At 41.3% G+C, this 27,994-nt stretch overlaps 1 protein-coding gene across 3 annotated transcripts in view; it reads right to left on the reverse strand.

The window, feature by feature from the left end:
- Nucleotides 1–27,703, reverse strand: part of LOC140186426 (arrestin domain-containing protein 1-like) — a 76,823-nt gene extending 49,120 nt beyond the window's left edge. For all 3 annotated transcript variants that reach the window (XR_011882866.1, XR_011882865.1, XM_072240697.1), the window contains exons 1-2: nt 27,542–27,703; nt 1,633–1,743 (exon numbers count right to left, since the gene is read on the reverse strand). Coding sequence is in view for 1 of the 3 variants with exons in the window: in XM_072240697.1 (XP_072096798.1) it covers nt 1,633–1,743; nt 27,542–27,659 (229 nt within the window). In the remaining 2 variants the exon portion in view is untranslated. The remainder of the gene's footprint in view (nt 1–1,632; nt 1,744–27,541) is intronic.
- Between the last annotated feature and the right edge of the window lie 291 nt (nt 27,704–27,994).

The raw sequence follows: 27,994 nt of genomic DNA on the forward strand, positions 1-27,994 counted from the left end.
ATATTATTCGAGCTTGCACTCGCTCGCTAAACCATGTGATCAAATGGTATTACGAATACAAATATGCAAAACAAAGAACGGTTACTACTATAAGGCTCTAAGGAAATGTAGTATGCTACCATTTTCAAATAATATGTAGCTTTTAGAAAAAACAAGTTTTCAAGGTGTATGCAATTTTGTCATTCCAAAAATGATTTTGGTTTCGTTATCTTAACATTTCAGAATGCACAACTTACAGTAACTTTAAAAAACAAGTTTAACAGGATTTCCTGGATTCCAGTAAAAGGCAGTATATTTTCACAACCCAATTATACACCAAGAACCGATGAATCACTGTTGTATCCTCTCAACGGCAGGGAGCTCACCAGAAGCTAGCGACTATGAATACTACCATTAATGCCATCGACTGGTTAAGCACCAATAATGGTGTTCATCGTGTCTTGGAAATTTAAACCGAAATAATCAGAGTCAAGCAGAACAACAAAAACTACCAAAACTATTCAAGTCAAGCAAATTGTTAGTGTAGCAGGCTGACAACCATGTGACAAACTATTGTAAATCTGACATTTTAACTGTACAGTAACTTTAGTGTATATTACTTATGCATAAATAGGAAAAATAGGGGTCAATCATTTCTTGAAGACATAGGTTTCCTTCCTCCATTGCACATATGGTATTGCATCAGAATATGACTGATTACCTACAGAACAAATGACAATAGCCAGCAAGGTTCAGCTCACATTTTTCAAATGGTCTTGCCTTCATCTTCAAGTGTTATTCTTCAGTTTTGCATCCAATCAGATTGCTTATCTCTTAAGACAGATGTTAAATTACTTGCTCTAAGAAAAATTTGGCATTCGCAACTGAAAAACATTTTAATTTTACTGTTTTGTTTTATTTATCTTGTTTAAATTGGTATCAAAATACATCTGAAAAATACTAAGAATAGATGGCGCTGGTGAATCTCAGCAACTTATGGCTGGTGGCTAATGAAACAAACAATAAATACTTTGTGAATCACTCTTTCTCTGGTAAATGATCATTGCCAACAAGTCCCCTTGGACTTGGAGGCAATTTGATGAAGCAAGGCACCAAGAGCTAGGAAGGCCCAAGGTTCGATCAATTTAAGCACCGAGTGAATTGAAAAGGTCGGGTACATTCTAAATCGAGGCAGCAGGGTCCAGCGCCCAGAGTGTATTGAAGCAACAGAACCCAATGTTCGATGCCAAATTGAAGAGGTCAGGATGTTGGGGACCAAAGTGAGGGATGGGCCGATTCAGCTTGCTGCTCCACATTGTTTACTCGGCTCTGCACACAACTATGGGTCTCAAACTTTTTTTTGTGGATTTTAGCTCAGAACACCATTTGCTTGCATTTATTATTTGCATTTTCTTCCTGTCTGCACATTGGGTGTTCGACGGCGTCTCTTTTAAAATAGGTTCCTTTGCTGTCTTTGTTTTGTGACTGTCTGTTAGGAGACGAATCTCAAGGTTGCATAAACTAGACATACTTCGATAATAATTGCACTTTGAACTTTGAATCTCTGAAACAAAACCATTCGTGAGCAACATCACAAATGTAAAGTACCGAAGTCAAATAAACTATTGACTCAAGCATTTCAAATCAACTCACCTTTTTCAGCAACACTGAGTGTGCTGCTGAAGTACTGCTCCTCCACCTGCCATGTTGTATCATTTGCTTTGTTGGCAACCCCACAGGATCCAATGCAGTTTACTTTCAGAGCTACCAGAAAGGAAAATGGAAACAAGCAAAGAAAAAGTTAGAAGCCTAGTTTATTATTAAACTTAGGAATTAGCATGAGCAGGCATTGTGCACACAATTAAATCATTAGTTACGCTTAGTTTTCTGTAAAGATTACAAGGCTGGGCCAAAAACACTCAGCTATATTTATACCGTACGCCAGCTGGCAAAGTAGGATTTAATAAATACCAGAAAACTGCAGTGGCCCCTTCCACTTTGTATTACACCTGTGCCAAATGTTCTTGGACATTTGATACAATTTTCTCACAGTTCCTTCTCTTCTTTATTTTAAATTAAACTCAAACCTGGGTGTTAGCAAAGAAATTAAGCTCATGCTTTAAGTTGCATAATTACACTGACCTTAAAAGAATAGCTCCCACTTGTCACAAGTAATCGGAGTAAAAACTCATCAGCAACAGAGATTGTGCTTTATTTCTAGTTTTCAAAAATATTTTGCAATATAAAACTAACTAGTGAGCACTGAAAGAATTTAGCAAGCTAAACAGCATCTATGGTGGCAAAAAAGTGCAAGTCAACATTGAGTTGAGACCCTACATTAAATCTGAGAGGGAAGAGGAAAGATAGCAGGTGTACAGCGATAGAGACAGGTAGATCCAAAACATATCAAGCACAAACAAGGGAAAATCTGCAGCTGCTAGAAATCAGAGTGACACACTCAAAATGTTGGAGGAATTCAGCAGACCAGGCAGCATCTACGGAAAAAAGTACTGTCGACGATTCGGGCCAAAAACTTGTCTGTACTTTTCTCCCCCCCATAGATGCCGTCTGGCCTGCTGAGTTCCTCCAGCATTGTGTGTGTGTGTGTGTGTGTGTGTGTGTGTGTGTGTGTGTGTGTTGCACATATATCAAGCAACTCAATAAGACAAGTTTCTGAAATAAGCTCTTAATTTACCATTTTACATATATTCTTCCCTTGTACCCATACCACTATTCAGTTGTGCACTTGAACAGTTAGCTAATATTTAAGGGCTTGCTTAGTTTTTCTTAAGCTACAGGTGCACTGTCAATAGTACATTGGTACAATTCTTATTAATAAAGAACCATTCTCATTAATGAAGAACCAACATGCACACAGTATTACATTTCTACAGTAACACACATCTTGGTAAAATCTTTGAATAAGTTATGTTAGCTTATAATTAAAGCTGCTAAGGTCGGTCGTGGGTCAAGTGGGAGAAGTGTTGTTGCTTGTATATTGGCAAACTGCCTCCATGTACAATTAGCATTGCAATAACTTAACAACTTCTCTGAAACAATGTCCCCATTTTACTTCCTCAAGCAGTCTTGAAAAAAATAGGACTGTACGTGTACATGCATACGATGACAGGTATTACTCATGGAATATGTCATTATTGTAAAGTTTTGTCATGAACTCCCTTGTTTTCAAATTGCTATTTTTTTTACAAGGTATACCAGGTCTGAATCAAAATTCTAGTTTCTAATCCAGCCCCAAATTGGACAGCTATGGTATTGTGCAACTATTTTAGCTGTCAAGGCCATAAACTCTTCACCCCACACAGAGTGCACAGCTACGCAACCGTATTATCAATTTTCACCACTATTACAAGACGATAGGAGACAAACACAAACAATATCTCAGGCCGTCACTCCACAGTTTGTAACAATACTGTAGAGGTCTGGAACAAGTTACTTATCTGGAGCCAAGGTATACGCAGCTTAGGAAGAAAAATAGAAACTAAATTTAACATTTTAGATCTTATCAAGTTACACACCCTAAGAAAACATTTGCCTGCAGGTTTTTGAATATTAACTGCAAGCAACCAAACATTCTGAAATGTGCAGGTATCTGTTTTCAAATAAAATTTGCAGATAGTTGCCCAAAAGTTATTTAATTAAGATTTCACAGACTCAGGATGTTATAAAATACCTTACAACCAACTAAGTACTTCATGAAGAATAACGTGTTGTAATACAGAATGAGATATTCACTAAACCAGCAATATTACAAAGCGCGACATTATTCATTATTTACTGTCTCCAGCACATTATATTTCCTCATAATATTTAACTTGCAGCAACATTCCATCAATAAGTTTTGTTTTACACAAAGCCTAGCCTCTCAGTGTCCTTCAATGAAAGTCATGACCTTTCCCCATAAAGCTTTTGCATTGTTTGAACCAAGTTTCAGTGCATCCCTCAACAGTGCAAGTATACGCCTTGGAAAATCCCAGTCTACAATATCTTGATAAGGAAAACTCCTTGTAATGCAAGAAGCTGTTTCAGGAAGGCCAAACTGAGTCTTTCATAACCCTTCTGCCACAGTCAAGTGTTCATCTCAGTACTCTCCATGTGAACAGCCTTCTCTTTCAAAGTCTACAGACAGCAATTACAATGGGATGAACCTCAGTGAAGACAACTGCATCCTTTTCCAGGCCTTCTTGCAAACAAACACTCCACGAGCAAGACTGGAGGGAATTCTAAAGGACAGGGTCTACCAGCACTTGAAAGGCAGAGTCTGATTAAAAAACAGTGTGGCTTTGTGTGCAGGAAGTCATACTTTTGAAAAAGTGTTTTGAAGAGGTAACCAAAAAGTAGATGGGATAGGAAGGATGTTGTTTACTTGGACTTTATTAAGGCCTTTGACAGGGTCCCACATGAGAGGCTAGTGTGGAAGGATTGGTCCCATGAATAGTAGACTCCTATGGAGTGTAATGGAACAGAGGGACTTAGGAGTACAAACTCTTAATTTGTTTAAAGTGGCATCACAGGTACGCGTGGGGGGGGGGGGGGGTTGCAGACCCCAGTCAGTTCGTATTGGCAACATCTCTTCTCTGACCTTCATCAGCACAAGTGCATCACTAAATTATAGGGAAGTAGAGGCACTGCCGTGCTTTTATCGTAATTGCACTTACGTGGACAGGTCCTCTGAAATGATACCACCGATGAATCTACTTGCTTTACTGTGTGGCTAAACACAGCTCCAACACCATACTTAAGTTTGCTGATGACACCATTATTGTAGGGCAAATGAAAGGTGATGAATCTGCATATAGAAGGGAGATTGAAAATCTCGCCATAACCACCTCTTACTCAATGTCAGCAAGATCAAGGAGCTGATTATTGACTTCAAGAGAAGGAAAACAGAGGTGCATGAGCCAGTCTTCATCAGAGGATAAGAGGTGGAGAGTGTCAGCAATTTTAAATTCCTCGGTGGTATCATTTCGGAGTATCTGTCCTGCGCCCCGCACGTAAGTGCAATTACGAGAAAAGCACGGTTGTGCCTCTACTTCCCTATAATTTTACGAAGATTTGGCATGACATCTCAAACTTTGACAAGCTTCTATAGATGTGTAGTGGAGAGTATATTGTCTGGCTGCACCACAGTCTGGTATTGAAACACCAAAGCCCTTCAACAGAAAATCTTCAAAAAAAAGTAGTGGATACAGCCCAGTCAATCACGGGTAAAGCCTTCCCCACCATTGAGCACACCTACATAAAATGCTGCTGCAGGAAAGTATCATAAAATCATCAGAGACCCAACACCCAGGACATGCTCTCTTCCCACTGCTGCCATCAGGAAGGAGGTACAGGAGCCTCAGGACCCACACCACCAGATTCAAGAACAGTTTTTAACCCCTCAACTATCAGGAAGGAGGTACAGGAGCCTCAGGACCCACACCACCAGATTCAAGGACAGTTTTTACCCCTCAACCATCAGGAAGGAGGTACAGGAGCCTCAGGACCCACACCTCCATGTTCAGGAACAGTTATTACCCCTCAACCATCAGGAAGGAGGTACAGGAGCCTCAGGACCCACACCACCAGGTTCAGGAACAGTTTTTACCCCTCAACCATCAGGCTCATGAACCAAAGGAGACAACTTCATTCACCCCATCTTTGAAATATCCCCACAACCTATGGATTTACTTTAAAGAGTTCTTCATCTCATGTCCTAGGTACTTATTGCTTATTTATTTTTTACTACTATTTCTTTCTCTTTGTATTTGCTCAGTTTGCCGTCTTTTGCATATTGGTTGAATGCCCAAGTTAGTGCGGTCTTCCATTGGTCTGTTATATTGTTCTGTGGATTTATTGAGTATGCCTGCAAGAAAATGAATTGCAGGGTTGTATATGGGTGACATATGTACTTACATTTACTTTGAACTTTGGTGAAAAAGGCACTTAGCATGTCATGACGGTGAGTATAGGAGTTGGGAAATTATGGTGCAATGGGATGCCATTGGTAAGGCCTCACATGGAGTTCTGTGTACAACCATGGTCGCCCTCTTATAGGAAAGATGTGACTGAAGTGGTAACAGTTCAGAAAAGATTTATGAGGACTTTGCCAGGACTAAAGGGAAAGGTTGGTCATACTAGGTTTTTTTCCCCCTTGGAACATAGGAAAATGAGAGGTGATTTATTAGAGGCATCAAAAGGATAGATGATAAGAAACTTTATCCTATGGCAGGGGATACCTGCTAATAGCTAATTGATCTGTACTCAACAGTCAGCACGGACTAAAAGGCATGTCTTGAGTCTAAAACAGCACAAACACCACAGAGGAGAGGTGGCGGACAGCCTACCTGACCCAAATTCAAAGTTGATCAGGGAGCTGGAATATAGAATAGGAACAGATCCTTCAGCCCACAACATCTACATTGAACACTATACCAAATCAAACTAAATTTCTTCTGCCTCTTCCTCCATTCCCTGCATACTGGTGTTTCTATTAAATGGCCTCTTAAACACCATCGTATTTGCTTACACCACTAGCCCTGACAGCTTGTTCGAGTAGCTATTAATTTCTAGGTACAACAAAACTCACCCTGCATGTCTCCTTTAAATTTTGTCCATCACCTTAAGTGCAGATCCTCATCTATTTGACATTTGTACCATGGGAAACAGATTCTGACTATATCCTACCTATGCAGAGGGTTATGGACACAGCTCAGCACGTCACAGCAATCTCCACGGATTCAATGTCTATGCTTCTTGACGCCTCAGAAAAGCTGCCAGCACAATTATAGATCCCAGCCACCCCAGACATTCTCTCTTCTGCCCTCTCCCCATTGGGCAGAAGATACAAAAGACTAAAAGCATGTACCACCAGGCTCAAAGACAACTTCCATCGTAGTGTTAACAGACTCAAGCTTTTAAAAACCAACAGAAGACAACTTAAAAAGCCACAAGGAGAGAAAAGATGAAATACAAAGGTAAACTAGCCAATAATATAAAAGGGGATACTGAAATTTCTTTCCCCCCCAGATATAAAGAAAGTAAACGAACTGAGTGGGCATCAGACTGCTGGAAAATGACTGGAGAGGTAATAATAGGGGACAAACTCAATACGTACGAGGAGTGATTGATAAGTTCATGGCTTAAGGTAGGCGGAGTCGATTTTAGAAAACCTAGTACATTTTTCAACATAGTCCCATCCTACATTTACACACTTAGTCCAACGGCTGTGGAGCATACGGATCTTGGACCTCCAGAAAGTATCCACAGCAGGGGTGATTGATAAGTTCGTGGCCTACAGTAGAAGGAAATGAGTTATTAACTTCAAACTTTCTGCATAATCAAAGAGTTGACCTGCATGTGCACGTAACGAGAGCTGTGTCAATCATCTCCTTCTACTTTAGGCCACAAACTTAAAAATCACCAAACTGTGGACACTTTCTGGAGGTCCAAGATCCGTATGCTCCACGACCACTGGACTCAGTGTGGAAGAGTAGGAGAGGACTATGTTGAAAAATAAATGTGCTAGGTTTTCTAAAATTGACTCCTTCCACCTTAGGCTACAAACATATCAATCACCCCTCGTATTTTGCGGTCAATCTTCACTGTGGAAGACACCAACAACATGCCAGAAACCAGAGCGTCAGAGGGCAGGGGAGAGTGCAACTGGTATAACTAAAGGAGAAGGTGCTTAGGAAGCTGAAAGGTGTGAAGATAAGTCAAGTCACAGGACCAGATGCACTATACCCCAGGGCTCTGAAAGAGATAGCTGAAGAGGTTGTGGAGGTATTAAAAGTGATCTTTCATGAAATAACTAGATTCTGCATGGGTTCTGGAAGAGTAGAAAACTGCACATGTGACTCAAAACATTAAAAGATAGAACCAAAGACAGTAAATTACAGGCCAGTCAGCATGACTCCAGTAGTTGGGAAGATGTTGGGGTCCATATGAAGGATGAGGCTTTGGGGTACTTGGAGGCACATGATAAAATAGGCCTACTTCAGCATAGTTTCCTCAAAGGGACATCTTGCCTGACAAATCTGTTGGAATTCTTTGAGAAAATTACAGACAGGATAGACAAAGGAGAATCAGCAGAGATTGTTTACATTAATTTTCAAACGGCCATTGACAAGGTGTCACATGTGAGGCTCCTAAACAAGCCATGATTCCATGGAAAGATTACAGGAAACATGGACAGAAGATTGGCTAACTTGCAGGAAAAAAAGTGTGAATAAAGGGACCTTTTCAGGTTGGCTGCCGGTGACTAGTGGTGTTTTGTAGGGGTCAGCATTCTGACCACGTCTTTTCACATTATATGTTAATGATTTGAATGACAGAATCAATGGCTTTTGTGGTCAAGTTTGTGGACAACACAGACAGATGGAGGAGCAGGTAGCATTGAGAAAGCAGGAAGTCTGCAGAATGACTTAGATTAGGACAATGGGCAAAGTGACAGATGGCATATAATGTAGGGAAGTAACTGCACGGTCATGCACTTTGCTTGAAGGAATTAAGGCGTAAACTATTTATCTAAACAGAGAACAAATTCAGAAATCTGACGTATAAAGAGACTTGGGAGTCCGCATGCACAATTCCATGCAATGAAGATTTCAAGCTTGCAGGTTGAGTCAGTGGCAAGGAAGGCAAATAAAATATTAGCATTCATTTTGAGAGAACTACAATATAAAAGCAAGGATGTAATGTTGAGGCTTTATAAGGCATTTGGTCAGACCGCACATGGAGTATTGTGAGCAGTTTTGGGCCCCTTATCTAAAAGATGTGCTAGCATTGGAGAGGGTCCAGAGGTGGTTTGTGAAAATGGCCTGAGAATGAAAGGGTTAATGTACGATGAGCATATGATAGCTCTGGGCCTGTACTCACTGGAATTTAGAAGAATGAGGGAGAATCTTGTTGAAACTTATTGTATATTGAAAGACCTAGATAGTGGATGTGGAAGGGTTGTTTCCTATAGAGGAGTCTAGGACCAGAGGGCACAGTCTCAGAATAGAAGGATGTCCATTTAGAACAGAGATGGGGAGCAATTTCTTTAGCCAGAGTGTGGTAAATCTGTGGAATTCAGTGCCACAGATGGCTACAGAGGCCAAGAAAATGGGTATATTAAAAGAGGAAGTTGATAGATTTTTGATTAGTAAGGGCATCAGGGGTTACTAGAAGGCAGGAGAACAGGGCAAAGAGAGATAATAAATCAGCTATGATCAAATGGCTGAGTAGACTCGATGGGACGAATAGCCTAATTCTCCTTCTATGTCTTATGGTCTTATATCCATAATAATTTTGTCTATTTCTATCAAAATGCCCCTTATTCTCCTACGTTCCAGGAAATAAGGTCCTAACTTATTCAACCTTTCCTTCTAATTCAGGTCCTCAAGTCCCGGCAACAGCCTTGTAAATTTTCTCTGTACTCTTTCAATCTTCTTGATTGATATCCTTCCTGTAGACAGATGAGCAGAACTGCACAAAATACTCCAGATTTGGTCTTACAAACATTTTATACAACTTCAACATAACATCTCAAATCTTACACTCAATACTTTGATTTATGAAGGCCAATGTGCCAACAGATCTCTGTATGACTCTGGCTACCTGTGATGCCAGTTTCAAAGAATGGATCTATACACCCAAATCCCTCTGTTCTACCACACTCCTCAGTGCCCTATCATTTGCTGTGTAAATCCTACCTTCGTTTGTTCTCCTAAAGTGCAACACTTGTCTGCGTAAATTCTATCTGCCATTTTGCAGTCCACTTTTCCAGCCTGTCCGGATTCCACAGCAAGGTTAAATAGCCTTTCGCACTGTCAACTATGACTCCCCAATCTTGGCATCTCCCACTAATTTGCTTATCCAGTTTACCACATTATCAACCAGACTGTTGATATACAGTAGATGCCAAACAACAACAAACCCAACATGCACCCGTGGCACACTACTACTCACGGGCCTCCGGTCAGAGGGGCAACCCTTTACTACCACTCTCTGGCTTCTCACAAAGCCAATGTTGAACAAATTTACTCCCTTATCCTGAATGCCAAGCAATTGAATCATTTTGACCAACCTCCCATGCAGGACCTGATCAAAAGCCTTACTAGAGTCCACGTAGACATCAACTGCCTTTCCTTCATCAATTTTCCAGGCAATCTCTTTGAAATGTTAGACATTACTTACCACACAGTCATGTTAACTATCTCTAATCATTCCTGTCTATCCAAACACATACATACAGGCACAACATACATATAATACACACAAATATATGTATTTGGATAGACAGGGATGATTAGGGATAGCCAACATGGCTTTGAGTGCAGCAAGTCATCGCTAACCAAAGAGTATATATGTTTTGTCTTTTCTGAAACATATAGTTTATGATCACAGGATCCTGCTGGACATTAAGAATTTAACGCACTGGAAGTCTACCCCGTCAGTGAGTTACTCATTGGCAGAGGACCTAAAGGAGCTGGACGGGACCAGCTGGAGCTGGTCAATCCATGGCCTCCTCTATTATCGCAATGAGGCCACACTCAGGTTGAAGGAACAACACCTTGTATTCAGTCTGAGTATCCTCCAATCTGACAGCATGAACATCGATTTCTCTAACTTTCAGTACTGTCCCCCCCAATCACCATTTCCCTCTCACCTTATATCCTTACTGGCCCATCACCTACCTCTGAAGCTCCTCCCTCTTTTCTTTCTTCCATGGCTTTCTGTCCTCTCCCATCAGATTCCCCCTTCTCCAGCCCTGCACCTCTTTCACCAATTAACTTTCCAGCTCTTTACTTCACCCCTCCACCTCCCTCCCGGTTCTCCTATCACCTTGTGTTTCTTCCTCCCCTCTGCCCAATTTCTAACTCTGACTCGTCTTTTTTTCCTCCAGTCCTGATGAAGAATCTTGGCCCGAAATGTTGGCAATAGTCTTTTCCATAGATGCTGCCTGGCCTGCTGAGTTCCTCCAGCTTTTTGTGTGTTGCTTGGATTTCCAGCATCTGCAGATTTTCTCTTGTTTGTGAATATACAAGATATGGTAAGTTTGCTGATAATGCAAGATAGGTGGTGTTATTGACATAACTCGACAGAAATTAGTCATATTTTGCTCCTCTTCCTGGAAGGCTTGCAACAGCTTGAAACATGCTCAACACTTTCAAAGAGCACATCAAAATACACATGCCATTCAAAGTTGTGCCAGTAGTAGATGCACCACAGAAACTATTCCATTTCTACATGAAACATTCCCGAAGGGAGAATATTGCTCTGTATTGACAGGACAGCATTTTAAAGTCAAAGCAACGCACATAGTAAGCATGGTTACGATTCAAATCTTACATATTTTGCAAAAGTGCCATACATTTTCTTATCACTCCTGAAAAGCAGGTTCAGATCCCTTTTAGAATGATGAAGCATCCTTTCTTTCTTCTCTCACTGATTTGAATGAAATGAGTTTGGACAAAATGGTCCAAAACTTAGGTTAAGTGCTTAATGAGTAAACTGCCAGCAATACTCAAGGTGAATTCGTTAATTGATATAGAAAATATATCACAAATACAACTGAGCTCTCTATTAATAAAAAAAATTTTTAGAAAGAATTTCAAATGTGTTTATGAAGTAAACTCTCTCTGGGTGCTCCTGGGCAGCATAGTAAGAGTGGTTAGCGCAAAGCTGAACAACACACCAGTGAACTCTGAAGAGAATTCAATTCTCGCCAATGTCTGTAAGGAGTTTGTACGTTATCCCATTGACTACGTGGGTTTCCTCTGGGTGCTCCGGTTTCCTCCCACATTCCAAAGTCATATGGTTAGGGTTGGAGTGATGGGCACGTTATGTTGGAACTAGAAGCATGGCGATACTTGTGGGCTGCCTACAGCATAATCCTTGAACAGTATTGGTCATCTGACACAAAACAATACATTCACTGTATGTCTTGATGTATGTGGCAAAACTATTCTTTAGATCTTTCATCTTCAAAATTTACTAAAATAATTCTGCGAAAGTACAGTACAACAATTTTTTGAACATTCTTCAGTACAATAACATTAGACATTACACCAAAATGTCTATGCCACTGATAAATTCAGCAAAAGCATTAGCATCTGCATTTGAATTTTTCTATCAAAATTTTGGCCCAATTTAGAAGCCTTAACAATGCAGTTTTGTGGACCCAAAACAAAGGATTTCTAGGGATCTACAGAGAGGAAAGTGAGCACCATGGGCAGCAGGAGAATCAGTTTAAACCTGGGAAAGTCTACAAATATAAGTAAATGTAGCACCAATCCTGAAATACCAGAAAATTACTCGAGGAAGAAATAAATAGACATAAACCAGGCATTGGGAGAAAATTTCTCTGTAGAGCTACAAGTGAGAGAAGTTGTTAATTGTACCCTCCAGTCAGAAAGAACATCACACAATGATGTGAGATGTATGAAAATTCAATTTTCTTAACAGCTTGCACTTTTAAAGCAAAGACTAGCTCCCAATGCCCACAGTGATGGATATCTTCCTGTAAAAAGATAGTTCGGGTAATGATTAGTTAACACTGATCCAAAACTTCAAAGTAAAAACAAGTTAGCAGCTCATGGGCGAAACAATGACTTAACTACTGGCTACGTTCTCAGTGGAAAAATGGCTGCAAAGTGCTAAATTGCTATGTACAGCATTTTTAAAGGAATAATATAATATAGACCAACCACCACAGGAAGGATAGGATACAACTGTCTCTGCAGTGATAGCAATTGAAAACTAATCTGCAGTAACACAGGTGGTGTAGTATCTCAGCTAGATGAAGTGTTGCCTCATAGAGGCGAAGATCCAGGCTCAATCCTGACCTCAGCTGTTGGTAGCATGAGACTTTCAGATTCTCCTGCGACTGTGCAGGTTTCCCTTGGCCACTCCAGTTTTCTCCCAGACATGTGTTGGTAGGTTAGTTAGTCACTATCGATACTCTCTAGCCTTGTAGAAGCTGGAGAGAGTTGATGAGAATACAGGGAGAATAAAACAAAGGATTAAAATCAGAAATGGTGGTAATGATTCAGCATATGGGAGGCAGACTGAACTGATGCAACAACAGCCTCTCATTCGACATCAGCAGAACCAAATTGCTGATTATTGACCAAAGGAGTTAAAAGCCAGAGGTCCAAAAGCCAATCTTCAATAGAGGATTGGAGATGGAGAGGGTCAGTAACTTTAAATTCCTTGGTGATATCATATCAGAGGATCTGTCCTAGGACTAGCACACAAGTGCCATCACAAAGGAGGCATGACGGCGCCTCCACTTTCTTGTAAGTTTGACCATAAGGCAGAATTGGGCCATTCAGCCTATCGTGTCTGCACCACCATTCCATCATGGCTGATTTATTTTTCCTCTCAATGCCAGATTGCGTAGATTGGACATTCAACTACTATAGAGACACAGTAGACAGTATCCTAACTGGTTGCATCACAGCCTGGTATGATAACACCAATGCCCAGGAATGGAAAAGTATAAAGGAAGTGATGGATACTTCCCAGTCCATCACAGGCAAAGCCCTCTCCACCACTGAGCACATTTACAAGATGCGCAGCCATAAGAAAGCAGTACCCATCATCAAGGAACCACATCATCCCAGGCCACACTCACTTCTTCTTAACATCACTGGGAAGGAGGTACAGAAGACATAGGTCCCACCCCACCAGGTTCAGGAACAGTTATTACCCTACGACCATCGGGTCATGAACCAGTGAGAATAACTTCACTCTCATCTCAACTTTGGCCTGATTCCACAACTTACAGATTCACTTTCAAGGACTCTAACTCATGTCCTCAATATTTTCTTAATTGCACAATTCATCTTATTTTGCACATTGGTTATTTGTCAGTCTTTATTTATAGTTTTTCATAAATTCTACTTTCCTGTATATGCTTACGAAAATATAGCATATGGAAGTATATAGTAACATATTCCACATTTAATAATAAGTTGACTTTGACTAATGTAGGATTATTGCAGCTGATGGTTGGCATGGACTCAGAGAGCAGATTCTGTACAGTCTCTCTATGACACTTCTATGGAATAGGTTTTGTGGGAGACAATGAAATCAGTGTTAATGCACTTAAATGCGAATTAAATACATTTACTCAAAAAATGTTTTGTAGTTCAAAACAGCAGAACTCCAGTAATTTGCTATCTAACTACTGGGAATTGTTCTTTACGGTATAATTCCTGCAGAGTCCACAAACTGTACAGCAAACAAACTGAAAGATAACAACACACACAACCTTTTTGCCCATCTGCACTCATCCCATTTGCCCACATTAGGTGTGCATCCCTCTATGACTTGCCTATTTGTGTCTGTCTGAATTGCTCTCAAAATTAATTGTATCTGACTCCACCAACTTTCCTGCTAGCACATTTCAGATATGAACAACTCTTAAAATACGTTGCTTAGATTCTTTTTTTTAAAACTTCTTGCCCTCACCTTTAACCTTCACCCTCTAGTTTTTGGTGACCCTCTCCATGGGAAAAGTTTTAATTGTCCATCTTACCTACGACTCTCATAATCTTGCATCAAGATCAACTCTCTCCTTTACTTCAAGGACAACAATCCCTGCCTCGCCTGTTAAGTCATCCAGTCCAAGCAACATCCTGGTGTACCTCCTCTAGCATACAAGGTGCAGTCTGCCATACTCTTCAGTAGCCCAATCCCCATTTCCCACCCTCCCTTTAAATATTCTGGGTTCACTTTAAGGTATCACATTATGTATAATATTTTTTAAAAAGTGAACCAATAAGTGTGCTATGCATTAATAATCAAGAAAATATGCTGGGTTGGAAAGTCTGAGTATGTCAAACAGAAATTTACTATATATGAGTAACGTAAGGTGTGTTAACTTCAGCAAATCTGTGATGAAAAGGTGACTCAAACCGAAGCTTCTAACTAATAGGTTCCCCTGTCTAACTAAATGAGATTTTGACTGTGTTTAATCAATATTTTCACTAGCATCCAACTACCAGACAGGCACAGCAAATATGATGAACCTGGATCTTTATCATCACCAAGAAAGTCCTATCCTTCCGAAGTAGCTCATTAGCAATTCTATTCGCATGGATTTGCTGGTCTTGATTAAGTTTAAACACAAGTTAAGACATGTGATTGCAGTCTTAACTCCAGGATATCTTTCAATTTAACTTCTGCTGATTCTTTAGGCCACTGGGGCCAATCACTGGGTGTAAGGCATTTTCACTCTGTACCATTGTAACCATGCCAAGGAAGACAATAATTGACCTATAAAAGGCCCTTATTGAAAACCTCATGATGAGATCAAGGAAGACATTAAATAAGTGGCTATCTTCTACACCAACACATAACCCTGGCACTTAAAATGGTTCCAGACATGTCCTTTCTGCTATTTAATATTTTCATTGTTGCATACTCAAGGAGCCATCCCTCAAAACTTTAACAGGTATATTCAGGATCAAAGGTTCTGCAGATGTTCAAAATCTGGAGCAACACACTCAAAATACTGGAGCAACTCAGCAGGTCTAAAAAAGTATCTATAGAGTGAAATAAACAGTTGATGTTTCAGGCCAAGACCCTTCATCAGGACTGAAAAGGAGGAGGGTAGAAACTAGAACAAGTAGGTGGGAGAGAGGGAGGAGTACAAGCTAGCAAGTGAGACCAGTTGAGGGGGAAGGTGGCTGGGGGGGGGGTGGATTTCAGTCTGTTTATCAAACCTTGTTTGCTGGCCATGTAAAGAGCAGAGGATGGACAAGTAGTTGAAAACCATTCCCTGTTAACATAATACATTCTGCACCTCATCGTCAGGACTGGACCTTACGGAAGACCTTTCAGCTTGGTACCTTGAGCACCCAGTGACCAAAGAAACAGATTGAAAATAACCTTTTCATGTTTATTCAAGAGTCAGGTGGGGGTTTAGGGTAAGAGTGGAAAATAACAAAGGCAAAGACAATCAATGCTAACAAAATCTGTAATTTCCTCTTAACAAAAATGTATCTCACAAATTATGCAGTCTGATACAGAAGTGTAAAGTTCTTAGAAAACCCTCTGCATTGCAATTTTCTGTAATGGTAATCCTTGATTAAGCAAAATTGGATATGTCTTCCACATTGTGTTTATTTAGTTTTTTTTTCCTTAAATTACCCAGGAAATGAGAGAACTGCTAAAAAGTGCCACAGATATTATAATCCTCTAGAGTGGCATACACAAAAACTTGCTTTCATGTCCGATCAAAAAGACAACTATGCAGTTTGTACAATCACAATCAAGACTAAATCTAGATGCTGAAAATCCAAGCAACACAAAATGCAGCATCTAAGGAAAAGAGTACAGTTGATATTTCGGGCCGAAACGTTGACTGTACTCTTTTCCATAGATGCTGCCTGGCCTTCTGAGTTCCTCTGGCATTTTGTGTGTTACTCAATTTGTACTGCAGGTTCAACACTGATTACATATTCAGTTTCTGGGCACAGCATTCTGAGTCATTAAGTAAAACTACTGTCATGCAAGTCAAGGCTACTGGAATAAATAGTGCAAAGGGAATACTGAGATAATGTTCATAAAATACTGGACTGCACTGAAATCCGATGAGCAGAGGGAATGCAGTTGTTCCTAAAATGCTCATTGTGGGTCTTTGGGCTCTTGTACCTCCTCCCTGACAATAGTAACAAGAGGAGGACATGTCCTCCTCTTGATCCTGTGAATTGGTCCTCAACACAAGGCTGTAATGCAATCAGTCAGAATGCTCTCTACTACACTACTATAGAACTTTATAAGTCTTTGCTGACATAACAAACCTCCTCAAACTCCTAAGTATAACAAAGTAAGGTAAACCTAACAAAGGCTTCATGACAATATATTGGACCCAGGATAGATGTTGACACCCTTAAGCTTAAACCTGCTCACCACTTCCACTGCTAACCCCTTAAAGGCGGCTGGTGCTTCCAACTTCCCCTTAAATCAACAATCATTTCCTTGGGCTTGCGAAGTTGCTGCTACGGCACCATTGAACCAGCAGAACTCAGTCCTGTACACCACCTTGACAACATGAGACTTTGCCAACGATACTGGTGTCATCTCATTAGTTAAAGACAGCATCACAATCATCAATGTAGAGTAGAGCAGTGGGCTAAGCATGCATCTTACAGATACGCCTGTGTTGATTGTCAACAAGGAGGTGATATCGCTTATCCATACTAACAGTGGTCTCCTGGTGAAGATGAGAAGAGGGCATTCTCCCACATTCCCATCAACTCTTTGCAAGATTCATCTACACAACCGAACACTTCGACAATCCACAGCAGATAGTCAACCTACAGGATGTTAGGATATGGGAGGAAAATAGAAGACTTGGAGGAAATCCACACAATCACAAGAAGAATGGAGTTCTCTATTTCTTTTAGATTTCTGGAATGTAGGTCAACAGCTCTTCGGGATTTACCAGCATTTAGTCATTAACTTCTCGTACTTTTTTTTTGCCACTAATACTTTCTACTTTCAGTTCTTCATTTTTGCTAGAACTTTTGTTCCCTGGTTATTTAATTCCGCTGTCATTTCCTCATTCTCCTATATGGATTCTCTTATCTGGAACACTGACTCTTACTGCAAAGAGGCAGGAGTTTAAGAATAAGGAGATTTTGTTACTATGTGCAGTTTTGGCCCCCTTTAAAAAATCCCATATTTTAACATTGGAGACAGTGCTTGGTTAAGGGTGTTGTCCCATCAGGAGAGGCCAGACAGCTTATGATGGTATTCCTTTAGTTAATAAAAATGAGGGGTGACTTTAACTGATCAAACATGCAAGATACCATGGAACTTGACAGGGAAGCAGATGTTTTTACCGGTGAGAAAGTCACAAACAAGGCAACTTAGCTACAAAATAAGGAGCCAATCCTTTAAAACTACGGTACATAAAACTCTCTTCTCTCACAGGTATTGAGTCATTGGAATTTCCTGCCCGAGAGGACAGAGGCCAAATCACCTTGCTACACCTTGCCTGCCACCATAATCAATAATTCTCTGATTTTTGCTGTGCCTATTACAAACTACTATTTGACCTACAAATAACTCATGCTTCCTTTGCTCTTTTTGCAGCTCAATCGTGACAGATTCTAAAATCTGGAAAACAAGCACTATGACTCACATCTATTATAACCACACTTACCAGCACTAGTATACTACAAGCTAGTGATTTTAGTGATCATCCAGATTATTTTACATGTTTTGAGTGTGCCTGTATCACCACCACTTCAAAGATAAATTCCAGATTACACTTTGGAATTCCTCAGATCTTGTCTAAATGTCTTACCCCTCACCAAAAAAAATTACTCAGCATGGTTCCTTTAAGGCTCATGAATACCTGACCTGTACATTTGAGTGTGTCTCCGGGAAACCTGAGGGATGGATTTGCCACTTGCTTTGGGCTGCAGGCATCTTCTTGTTAAAGTCGAATCTGAATAAAACTCCGGAGACCAGCTTCTTATAGTTACAACAGTTTACTGCGCACCCTCCTGCAGGAGTTTGAGACCCAGTTGTCAAAGGGAAGGCACGTAAAAACTGCCACCAGCAAACAAGTGGGCCCACTCTCTCCGGTTACAGCCAGATATTTATACATAGTAAGTCCCATACATTACTGTTGCAAGATGTCATTTGAACTGGTACGCCCACCAAGTCTGTTGGTGCAAAACTTGGTTACAGATAAGAGAGTTCGTGAAATCTGGGAATAATACAGAAGGTGCAGGATCAGTTCATTCCAAAGAGGAAGAAAGATTCTAAGGGGAGTAAGGGGCGACCATGGCTGACAAGGGAAGTCAAGGACAGTATAAAAATAAAAGAGAAGTATAACATAGCAAAGATGAGCGGGAAGCCAGAGGATTGGGAAACTTTTAAAGAACAACAGAGGATAAATAAAAAGGCAATACGGGGAGAAAAGACGAGAGATACGAAGGCAAGCTAGCCAAGAATATAAAGGAGGATAGTAAAAGCTTCTTTAGGTATGTGAAGAGGAAAAAATTAGTTAAGACCAAAGTTGGGCCCTTGAAGACAAAAACGGGTGAATTTATTATGGGGAACAAGGAAACGGCTGCCGAGTTGAACAAGTACTTTGGATCGTCTTCACTAGGGAAGACACAATCACCCAGATGTAATAGTAGCCGGAGGACCTAGGGCAACGGAAGAACGGCAGGAGATTCACATTAGGCAGAAAATGGTGTTGGATAGACTGATGGGACTGAAGGCTGATAAATCCCCAGGGCCTGATGGTCTGCACTCCAGGGTACTTAAGGAAGTGGCTCTAGAAATCGTGGACACATTGGTAATCATCTTCCAATGTTCTATAGATTCAGGATCAGTTCCTGAGGTCTGGAGAGCAGTTAATGTTAATCCCACTTCTTAAGAAAGGAGGGAGAGAGAAAACAGGGAATTATAGACCAGTTAGCCTGACATCAATGGTGGGGAAGATGCCGGAGTCAATTATAAAGGATGAAAAAGCGGCACATTTGGATAGCAGTAACAGGATCGGTCCAAGTCAGCATGGATTTACGAAGCGGAAATCACGCTTGACTAATCTTCTGGAATTTTTTGAGGATGTAACTATGAAAATGGACATGGGAAAGCCAGTGGATGTAGTGTACCTGGACTTACAGAAATCCTTTGATAAGGTCCCACATAGGAGATTAGTGGGCAAAATTAGAGCACATGGTATTGGGGGTAGGGTACTGACATGGATAGAAAATTCATTGGCAGACAGGAAACAAAGAGTAGGGATTAACGGGTCCCTTTCAGAATGGCAGGTGGTGACTAGTGGGGTACCACAAGGCTCAGTTCTGGGACCGCAGCTATTTACAATATACATTAATGATTTAGATGAAAGGATTAAAAGTAACATTAGCAAATTTGCAGATGACACAAAGCTGGGTGGCAGTGTGAAATGTGCAGAGGATGTCGTGATAATACAGGATGACTTGGACAGGTTGGGTGAGTGGGCAGATGCAGTTTAATGTGGATAAGTGTGAGGTTATCCACTTTGGTGGCAAGAACAGGAAGGCAGATTACTATTTGAATGGTGTCAAGTTAGGAAAAGGGGAAGTACAATGATATCTAGGTGTCCTTGTTCATCAGTCACTGACGGTAAGCATACAGGTACAGCAGGCAATGAAGAAAGCTAATGGCATGTTGGCCTTCATAACAAGGGGAGTTGAGTATAGGAGCAAAGAGGTCCTTCTGCAGTTGTACAGGACCCTGGTAAGACCACACCTGCAGTATTGTGTACAGTTTTGGTCTCCAAATTTGAGGAAGGATTCTAGCTATTGAGGGAGTGCAGCATTGGTTCACAAGGTTAATTCCCTGGATGGCTGGACTGTCATATGTTGAAAGATTGGAGCGACTAGGCTTGTATACACCAGAATTTAGAAGGATGAGAGGGAATCTGATTGTAACATATAAGATTATTAAGGAAAAGGTTCACGCTAGAGGCAAGAAACATGTTCCCGATGTTGGGGGAGTACAGAACCAGAGGCCACAATTTGAGAATAAGGGGTAGGCCATTTAGAAAGGAGTTGAGGAAAAACTTTTTCACCCAGAGAGTTGTGGATCTGTGGAATGCTCTGCCTCAGAAGGCAGTGGAGGCCAATTCTCTGGATGCTTTCAAGAAAGAGTTAGATAGAGCTCTTAATGATAGTGGAGTCAAGGGATATGGGGAGAAGGCAGGAACGGGGTACTGACTGCGGATGATCAGAAATGATCACGGTGAATGGTGGTGCTGGCTCGAAGGGGCAAATGGCCTACTCCTGCACCTAATGTCTATTGTTGAAATCAAGGTTTTAATTACAGATGGATGTACTGTCCAGTCCTTATCAGTTATTCTCTTTACAAGGCCCTGACTTAATTACAGACAGATGTTCATTCCTGTCCTTATCGGTGAGTCCTCCTCCCCTTACTCAAACGAGGGTACAATGTATAATGTTATCAACCCTCAACTTGTCTCTCTGCACACCAAGGGAGAACCAGTATAAGGTTTTTTTAAGCTAACTGCTGAAGACAGAGCTTACATCAGTTCAAGAATTCCTATTCAGTCCCAATTACTCTTTTCACCAGAGGTTACAAAGTTTCAAAATGATTTTTTTTTATATATATCCTTAGTTCCTCATTCTGCCATGTGGGAACTGCTTTGCCCTAGATATATCTGAGTTGCAAACTGTTCTTGTGCCTGTCTAAATTCCTCTTAAACATCACCATCTGTACCCACCCTTCAAAATTGTATCTCACAAAACAATGCAGCCAAGCTGTTCTCTCTTCGTTACTGAAACATTCCATCCAGGCAACATCCCTGTGAACCTCTGATATAACCCTCCCTAGAGCAAATGAAGTCTTTACAGTTTTGCAACCAGAAATACACACAATATTCCAGCTGTGACCTAACCAGCATTATACTAAACTCCCTTTAACTTTGTTCTATGCCCCATCTGGTTAAAGCAAGTATCCCATGTACCTTCTTAATCAGCCCTTTTTCCTCCGTTCTCCCTGGCTTGCCTTCATTGCCATCAAAATGCATCATTCCACACTTAGAGAGATTAAATTATATCTGCCCAATCGATTATTACCACTCTGTAGTCTAAAACCACCACTAATTTACTAATCACACATTGTCTTCTAAATTGTTAATGTAGACAAGCAACAGCAGTGGTCCTAGCACTTACTTCCATTATACTATACTGCTGATAGACTTCCAACCACTTAAAACAACCCACTACTACCACTTTCACACATTAACAAGCCAGCGTTAGATCCAAAGGCTTTAAACTTTAGACCAATTCTAATTCTACATCTTATGCCCAGCTAAGATTTTTCTCACATACATGGCAATTTCATCCATTATTAATATCTTTATGCAACCTCCTTTTCATTCTCCGCCTATGCTTTCTGACTGAATCTCCTTATTCAGTTCCACGCAGTCATGCTACCATAATATAATTAGATCTCCCTATTTAATTCTATTCATATCATTAATTCATTTAAATTGTTGTAAATGCTGCAAGCATTTAGACAAAGCACTTTAAATTTTATAATGTTCCTGTACTCTGACAACATTTATTGTTGGTTTTTATTTCTATTTATTTTATCTTTCTAACTTCCACTTCCTGTTTTCTGAAATAAAAACAAAAGTGCTAGGAGCAATTAAAAGATCACCTGACATCACTTGGGAAAAGAGTGAGAGATAATCTCTCAGATTTGGGAGCCCTCATCATAATTGAGAGAAAGAAATACAAGTTAATTTTAAGTTAGAGAGAGGATGGGTGTTCAAAAAGATTCATGGGGCAATTTCTAGCACATTAAGCTTCTTTGACATTGCAATGCATTGTAAATGGCAAGAGTATTGTAAAGGGCAGAACATATGATGATTAAGAAAAACTAAACCAAAATAATGACCATTTTGCTTCTCTCCTTCCCGAATTCGCCACTTGATCTCCCTGCCTAACAAGGTTGTCAGGTTATCTACTACTGATTGATTGATTGATTACTGCTCTGCATTCATACCATTCCCTCAGTACTAATAATCAAGCTTTACAACTTAGTCCTCCCTCTGAATTGGATACTGGACTTCCTTATTGGAAGACCAGTCAGTGCAGATTGGTAATAACATCTTCTCTTTGCTCAGGCACACTACAAAGATGTGTCTTAGCCTACTACTCTACTCACTTTACACTCATGATTGTGAGGCTAAATACTGCGTAAAAAAATCCATAAATTTGCCGATTACACGATTGTTGGTAGAATCACAGATATGATGAAGATGAATACAGGAATGTTTGATTGAGTGATGTCACAACAAACCCTTGCACTCAACATCAACAAGACCAGGTAACACCCTCTGGTATTTTACATCTATATCCTAAGAGAGAAGATTCTTTCTGTCTATCCTATCTATGCTTCTCATAATTCAAGAAACCTCCCATCAAATCTCAAAGTTCAAAGTAAATTTATTATCAAAGTACATATATCACCTTATACAGCCCTGAGATTCATATTCTTGCAGGCATACTCAATAAATCCATAATAGAATATTAACCCTTGCTTAAAGGTATTGGCCTGTGGCATAAAACAGGTTGGGAACTCCTGATCAAGAGAGAATATATCCAGTTTGGCTAACCTTTCCTTATAATTCATACTATCCAATCCAGGCAGCATCTTGGTAAACCTCTTCTGCACCCCTTCCATGTTCTCCATCTACTTCCTAAAGTGGTGACCAGAACTACAGCCAATACTCTAAAAGAAATCTGTCTCAAATTTTATATAGCTAAAGCATGACTTCCTTACTCTTCCACTCAACATCCAACTTTTGAAGGCCTTCTTAACCACCTTATCCACTTTAGGGGAATAATGAACGTAGCCCCACAAATTTTGCTGTATATCAATGCTATAAGGGGCCTACTGTTAAATATATGGAAGTAGGTACAGAGATGATGTCAGGGATAAGTTTTTTTTATGCAGAGAGTGGTGAGTGCGTGGAATGGACTGCTGGCAACTGTGGTGGAGGCGAATATGATAGGGTTTTTTAAGTGCTTCCTGGATAGGCACATGGAGCTTAGAAAAACAGAGCACTATGGGTAACCCTAGATAATTTCTAAAGTACATGTTCGGCACAGCATTGTAGGCCAAAGGGCCTATATTGTGCTATATGTTTTCTATGTTTCTACAAAATTTCACTTCTCATTTGACTCCCAAAGTACAAAACTTCAGTCTTGCCAGGATTAAATCCATTTGCCACTTTTCTCCCGTATCCATAGCTGATCAATATCACGTTGCATTATTTGATAGTCCTTTATACTGTCCACAACTCCATCAGTATTGTTACCCTCAGACTTGCTAATCCACCCATCTACATTCCTATTCAGATCATTGATATACATGACATACAAGAGGTCCCAGCACTAATTCTTGCCATGGACCTCCAGCCAGAATAACAGCCTTCCACTCCTGTCTTTCATGGGCAGACCAGTTCCAAATCCAAATTTAAGCTGGATCCATGCATCTTCATCTTCTGAATCATCTTGCCATGAAGAGACCTTATCAAATGCCTTACTGAAGTCTATGCAGATAAGGTCCAGTTTTACACCTCATCGAGCACCTTTGTAACCTCAAAAAACATTCAAGTTTGTATGGCATGACCTGTTTATACAAGCCTTGATGACTTTCCCCAAGCAGGCCACACCTTTCTAATGCACAGAAATCCTATCCAGTGTCCTCTCCAATAGATTGCTACCACTGAAGTACGGCTCACTGGCCTACAACTGACTGATTATCTTGAACAAAAGCAGAATATTTTCTACTCTCCAGTCCTTCAGGACCTCATCTGTTGCCAGTGAAGACAAAGATCTTAGGCAATGTCCAAACAATTCCATCACTTATTTCAATATTCTGGAAAATAAGCCATCAGACCCTAGGGACCTATCCAGCTTAATGCTTTTCAGAAGACCCAAAACCACCACCTCCTCCTTAATCTCAACATTCAAGCATATTAGCATGCCCCACTCTTTCACTATCCTCCAAATCATGATACAAAATACCACTTGCTCTGCTTCAAACACAAATGAACTCCACTGTACATGTACTCTCTCCTTAGTTATCTTTCTTAGTGGAAGTATGAAATGCCCTGATATTCTCCTTGATCCTGCTTGTCAAGGATATTTCATGGCCTGTTCTGGCCTTCCTAATATACTTGAGCATTTTCCTCTATATTCCACAAGGGCCCAGTCTGACTTTAGCTTCCTAAACCTTACAATTACTTCCTTTTTCTTCTATACTATATTTAGGACCTCTCAGATCATCTAAGGCTCCCTTACTATTCTTGTCCTTATTGGAACATGACAATTCTGAACTCTAATCAGCTGACCTTTAAACAACTCCCACACGCATTAGGTTGAGAGTATTCGGGCAGTGGGCGAATCAGCCCTCTTGCGCTTTTTGATCTCGTCACTTGAGATTCAGTATCACGCAACCCTGCCACTTTGATCTGGCCCACGCCTTCATTAACCAGGTCCAACACTTGCCTTTCTTGGATCTTGCCCCTCCTGACACAGGTCATCAGGTTTGTGGGGGTGTGGCCAGGGTTAACCTGGGTGTTAGGGTTCAGGATCAGACATGGGCGTGCCCAAAAACAGCTGCTCCTAATCAATGTCTCTTAGCTCTTGCCTTATCCTCCTGTAATTTACCTTCCCCTAATATCCAATTTTCTCCTTATTACTAACTACCCTAAAACATAATGAGTTGTAATCCTTGCTCTCTAAATGTTCACCAATCAGGTCAGTGACCTAGTCTGGTTCGTTTTCCAAAAGTAGGTCCAGTATGCTCTTTAAAAACGCAAACAGGAATTCTGCAGATGCTGGAAATTCGAGTCTCGGCCTGAAACGTCGACTGTACCTCTTCCTAGAGATGCTGCCTGGCCTGCTGCGTTCACCAGCAACTTTGATGTGTGTTCCAGTATGTTCTCTCTAGTTGGACTCTCCACAGATTGTTTCAAGAAGCCCTCTTGAAGGATGCTAGAGCATAATCCTATCAACATAGCTGCACGTCACATTTCTGAGCTCTACCCAAATTGCCTCTATGGATGAGCCCTCCAGTATATCCTACCTGAGTAGTGCAGTGACCATCTCCCTTATCAGGAGGAATAATGGAGAATGTCACAACAACAGTACAGCCCTGCCTTCTCTTTTACCCACCCCCATTACATCTAAAGCAACAAAACCCAAGAATGTCAGAACTGTCAGTCCTGTCCCTCAAACAACCAGGTCTCTGAAATGGCAACATTGCAATATTTTGCACTGAATCTAGGCCCCAAGTTCAAGATTGCTTAATGCTATTTCCAATACAGGTATAAAGGAGAACCAAATAATTGTTACTCTGGATCAGATGCAGCACAAAAAAACAAAATATAAATAACACATTAATAAAAAAGCCATAAATGTGAATACATAAGATAGCATACATAAAGTGACGCTAGGTAAGGTGGCAGACAGGAAATGGTAAAGCAGTGGTTGGTGGGTGTGTAGAAGGGTGGGTTAGTGGGTGGAGCTGTTGATCAGCCTTACAGCTTGGGGGAAGTAACTTTTTCAGGGTGGTAGTCCTGGCATTGATACTACATAACCTCCTCCCTGATGGGAGTGAGATCAACAGTCCATGAACAGAGTGGGAGGGATCCTTTATGATGTTACTGGCCTTTTTCTGGCACCATTCGGTTTATATGTCCTTGGCAGTGGGTAGGCTGATGTCTATGATGTGTTCATCTTTCTTTCTCATCATACTCCTAGCATTGAAATAAACATAGTTCAGCCCTTCTGTCCACCATGTTCATTAGCCTGAACTTACTTTCAGTCCTGGTTGTCAGATCATCTTTCTTGCTCTCAACCCTACCACCTGTTGCTCAGCTGCTGTGGTTCCCATTCCCAACCATTCTAGTTTAAACCCTCCCAACCTTCCATTTTATACCATACAAAATGTTTAAATTATCATTTAGAAAAATCTCTATTACTGTGTGTTGATTCAGCAAGATCTGTTATTGAGACTATAAAGAAACCTAATGCTAGCTTTCATTCTCATGTCAGCTGTTTAAGTTTTCTCTAATACGCTTCGCCCCTTCTAAAATCCTTTGCTTTAGGAGTCAGAATATGGTTGTCCTTCATTCTTAAACACTCCCAAATATCAGTCAATGAAAATTTCACTGAATGAGTTATGTTATAGGTAAAGGACAAAAGCTCTTCACGTGAGATGCCCATTTGCTCAGCATCCATTACTGAAGCCCTTGTGGTGTTTCTGGATACAGCTCACAGATTAGAAAATATTGATTACTCAAATATCCATTTATGAATACTGGTTCAGTACTGTAGGTAAAAAGCAACCATGAATTAAGCACCAGTTAATGAAAATTAATGTCAGTTTTCCAACTGCCTGTCCCCTGTTTCTTCAGGTCTAACTCCACACCTTAATGTCTGATTCTATTTCTCGCAAGTATCCCCAAATAGGATGATACTCAGCAGAATTTGTGATTACCCTTCCAAAAGCATAAACCATAGCTTTGTTCACTCAGGGCATGTTATCTCAAATCATTTAGTCGCTGAAAGTCAATGTTCTGACTCATTCTACAGGAGCTTCTCGCTGCAGCTTCTGTGCAGTAGCCCCTTCTCTCGGCTCACCCAGAAAGACCCCAGGTTACGTTCTCTCCAGCAATCAGCGCCCCACCAACACCCCTAGAACCACCAACCCACCGCCCCGGACCCCAGGTCCCGGTAGTTTCATTACTGACAGTGATACCACACAACGGTCCCCATCTTCAGGACCCATCAGCACCCCTCCCGGCCCCACCCCCGACCCAGGCAGCTTCACCAAACAACGGTGCCCGACCCAGACAGTCTCACCAAACAACGATCCCCGCTCCACCCTCGCCCGCCAACTCCCCGGACCCCGTCCGCTTCAACAGCCCCCGCCACCGCCACCACCCCACAGCCCCAACTTGCGCCGGGAGCGGGCGGCGAGAGCTGAGACTGGCAAAGGGGGAAAGGACACTGACCTTTGAAGTTGAAGTGCGCGGACACTCGGAGCCTCACTTCCCCGGCCACCAACTCCCCGGGGCCGTACACCACTTTGTTGTTCCTCAGCGTCACGGACAACTCCTGAACTTTCCCCATGGCCGCGGCCCCGCTCCCCGCAAACCACTGCACAGGCGCACCGATGGCTGCCAGACGTCAGCGCAGCGCTCCGCCCCTCCCGGCGGCGCATGCGCCAGGACAGCCCGGAGGCCGGAGCGCGGAGCCGCTGCTGGCAGCTGGGGTGAGTGAGGGTGGGAACGACGTGTTTAATTGCTGGGGCGAGGAGTGAGGTGACAAGGAGTGGTGTTGTGGGGATTTGAATGGGTAGTGGAGCAGAGATTGCGGGTGGGGGTGTGAGCCATACATGCAGTGAGGGACTTGGAGTCTTTCAATGTTGCCCGTTGGAGATGCGGCACTGCTTGTTTTTTCTCGAT

This window comes from Mobula birostris, chromosome 22, assembly GCF_030028105.1.
Source record: "Mobula birostris isolate sMobBir1 chromosome 22, sMobBir1.hap1, whole genome shotgun sequence".
Taxonomy (NCBI): Eukaryota; Metazoa; Chordata; class Chondrichthyes; order Myliobatiformes; family Myliobatidae; genus Mobula; species Mobula birostris.